Source organism: Bison bison, unplaced genomic scaffold, assembly GCF_000754665.1.
Source record: "Bison bison bison isolate TAMUID 2011002044 unplaced genomic scaffold, Bison_UMD1.0 scf7180017864034, whole genome shotgun sequence".
NCBI classification, from domain to species: Eukaryota; Metazoa; Chordata; class Mammalia; order Artiodactyla; family Bovidae; genus Bison; species Bison bison.
In genome coordinates, this window is record NW_011494606.1 from 4,323,091 (window position 1) to 4,326,184 (window position 3,094).

The window sequence follows — 3,094 nt, forward strand, 5'->3', positions numbered from 1 at the left end:
CAAACTCCAGCCCAACAATGGCGCAGGGTGGGTGCTGGCTGGGCCACTCCGTGCCAGGTGGCTTGGTTCAGGGACCTCCACATCTCAGTTTTTAACCTGTGAAATGGGTTGGACTGCGAGCCTCCTCAGAGAACTGGAGGAAGCACGTTGGGGGAGGGGCTGGCACTACCCCCCCCCCACCCCCCGCCCCTGCCATCCCTGCCCCACTCCCAGCCCTGCGTGGGCAACTAGACACTCTGTGCAGCACGGCCCTCACAGGGGGAGGCGGTTACAAAGCAGTAATACTTTTATTCCCATCAGGGATGCTTACTGGGCCCGACCTTTTACAAAGAAGATGGTTAGGAAGAAGAAAGGGGGGCCAGGGTGTAGGGGCCTCCGTTTATGATGCCCCAAGCCCTCCACCCAAACCCTGCCAGTCAGGCTTCCAGACCCGAGGCAGGCGAGGGCTGGCTCTGCAGGGCGGGCCACCCTTGAGGGCTCCCTAGGCAAGGCCATCTGCCAGCAGTGTCGAAGGTGAGTCCGGCAAAGCTCTTTCGGTGCGGACAGCAAACGGAGAAGGTGCAACAGGTGGGTCTTCCCCTTGGTGACCAGTCCTGAGCTCTCAGCGTCCACCCCAGCCTCAGGGGGGGCCCTGCTGGCTCCGCCTCTCCTCCAGCGCCCTGCACACCCACATGGACACCACGGTGGCGTTTCCGTCATTGAACTGCACGATGAATGGGTGGCCCTGTGGGGAAGAGGAGGAAGCTGTGACAGCCATTCCCTGGACTTTGCACGTCACCTGTTCACTGCCTTCCTCAACAGCCCTGTGAGGTGAGGGCAGCTTCAGTCCCATTTTATAGCCTTGATCACTGAGGCCCAAGGCAGAGCAGTCTGGAGCCTGTCTGGGGCACTCGCTGCAGCCCTCACATTCTACCTTCTCCTTAAACTCCAACCAGCCTGGAAGGTCCCCCAGGGTATAAACCTGTCTTAATTCCACACAGCCTGGCAGTTCCTCGGCCCAGCGTCACTCCCAACAGCTGGCAGGCAAGGCCGGGCACCAGAGCCGCCAGCGTTCCAGTCCAGTTGCTGCCCAGAAACCAGAGAATCATCTCGCCAGGGGCTACATCAAGCCCAGTTTTCTTTTGTTTCAAGCTCTCCTATGAACAAGCCACAGTCTATGCGTGGAGGGAAGGCAAAGTGTCGGGGGTGCGGGGGCAGGAGGGATGCGCTGGCTCCTGCTGAGCAGCTGGGGGCTGGGGAGCAGACTCTGGAGTACAGCTGCCTCAGGCTCTAACTGCTTACCCACAGTCAGTCCCTCCCCTGCTGTCCAGGAGACAAGATCCCTCCTGATGATCTTAGGGCCTCCTTGGGAGTTCCCAGGAATGGTCAGAAAAAAGCAGGGGCAGCCACGGGTGGAAGGAAAACTGCAAAGCCTTCTACTCTTCCCCAAGTGCTTGTCTGTTAAGCAGTGCTCGCGTGGCAGTGTCCTCCCCTACCAAACTCTGTAGCTCGAGACTCAGGGAGCCACAGTGGGCGAGCAGAGAGAATGGGGGCTCCCACACCCCCCAGCTCCTTTTCTCCCTCTGGCTTCAGCTCTCCAGCTCCAGCTGCCCTGCTCCGCCTGTTCTGAGCCCTCTCCCCCTCAACCCCCACTGCCCTCCACCAGGCTGGGCTTTCCAGGCAGCTTTCCCTATGAGCTCATCAGGAGACACTGGGTTGGGGCTTGGATGCCCAGACCCCATGTCTGTAGGAGCAGTCAAAGCCCAGGCTGGGGGAGGGAAGGGGGTTGCTTGGTCAGCCCCGAGATGTCCCTGGGACAGAAGAACCTCCAGGCTTCCACCCTGGCTGACATCATGCCCCTTGCCCGGTTTTCCCAGTTTGGGCAAGAAAACCCGCCCCTGGAGCACCCTGTGTGGGGCCAGCTCAGAGGCACCGGGAACAGTGTCCAAGGTGCAGGGAGGAAGGGAGCTCGGCTTAGAGGGTGCCAAGGCACCCAGGGCAGAGGCTCACGAAGATCACAGTGGAGCTGGGCCTGCAGCCCCGCCTGGCACCTTCTGTGATCTGCCTGTGGCTCCCAACACACCTGCAGGGCCCCCCCAAGGGAGCAGGTGCCCCTGCAGACTGCAGCTGGGGAAGGAGGTGGGAAGTCAGGTTGGGTGGGCATCCCCCCAGGCCACACAAGCCTGAGGGGGGCTGAGGCAGGAGAGCCCAGGTGGGACTCTCTTGTGGCTCTCATATGTCCCCCCATACGTATAATCCCACCTCATGTATGCCTGCCTGAATCAGCGCCCAGATAGAAGGAATTCTTCCTGAAGTCAGCGAGCACGTTTCCTTTTCAGGAGGCTCAGAGGAGGCGACCTTGTGCCCTTCTGAAGAACAAAGGGAGATGCTATGCTCAGGAGCCAATGGGCCCCTCCCCTGCAGCCCGGGGTGCACAGTGTCACTTTCCCAGAATGCCGGGTGACTTTGGGGGCCATATGCTGCATCTCTGCTATCATCTGTTCAGGAGCAAGCAGAGCGGAACCGCAGGAGGGGAGAGGGGAGCGTTCTTCCAGTTACAGCAAGGCTGAGGGCTGCGCTGCAGGAAGCATTTCGCCCAGGTGTCCCGGGAGGCGGACGAGGAGAGGGTGGGCATCCACCACTTTGGTGCAGATTCAGCCCCCTTCCTCTCCGACCTCCACCCCCTGGGTGGGACGGGACCCCCATCTCCTGTGTACCCCTGGGGCTTTACACCACCCTGTACGGCAGTGACTGAGACAAGTGGTTTTGTCCCCATCTACTGTTGATGGGTTTGGGGGGATAAGAAGAGGAATCATAGAGGGAGAAAGAAAGGAGAGACACAGAGACGGAGGGGAGACCCCAGCCTCTCCACGCAGCCTGGGCTGTGACAGGTGAACTTGGGAACTGGAGACTGCCTGGTCCACCACGTGACTGGACGCGCCGAGACAGCCAGGACGTGGGGAGTGAGAGCGTGGAGAGTTGTCCAGAGGAAACCAGAGCAGAGGCGGCACTGGGAACGCGAGAGATCACGGCAGTCTGGGGGCATTTCTGCCTGCAGGGTCCAAGGGTACCTCAAGGTCTGGGGGGGAGGCGCTAAATTACACAGGTGGGCATG

The 3,094-nt window shown here is 60.7% G+C and overlaps 1 protein-coding gene across 2 annotated transcripts in view; it reads right to left on the bottom strand.

Moving 5' to 3' along the window:
* Positions 1–268: 268 nt before the first annotated feature.
* The window catches only part of MAP2K5 (mitogen-activated protein kinase kinase 5), a 270,714-nt gene continuing 267,888 nt past the window's right edge, over positions 269–3,094 (bottom strand). For both annotated transcript variants that reach the window (XM_010834516.1, XM_010834517.1), the window contains one exon: positions 269–724. In XM_010834516.1, coding sequence (XP_010832818.1) covers positions 620–724 — 105 coding nt within the window. In that variant the 3' untranslated portion in view covers positions 269–619. The remainder of the gene's footprint in view (positions 725–3,094) is intronic.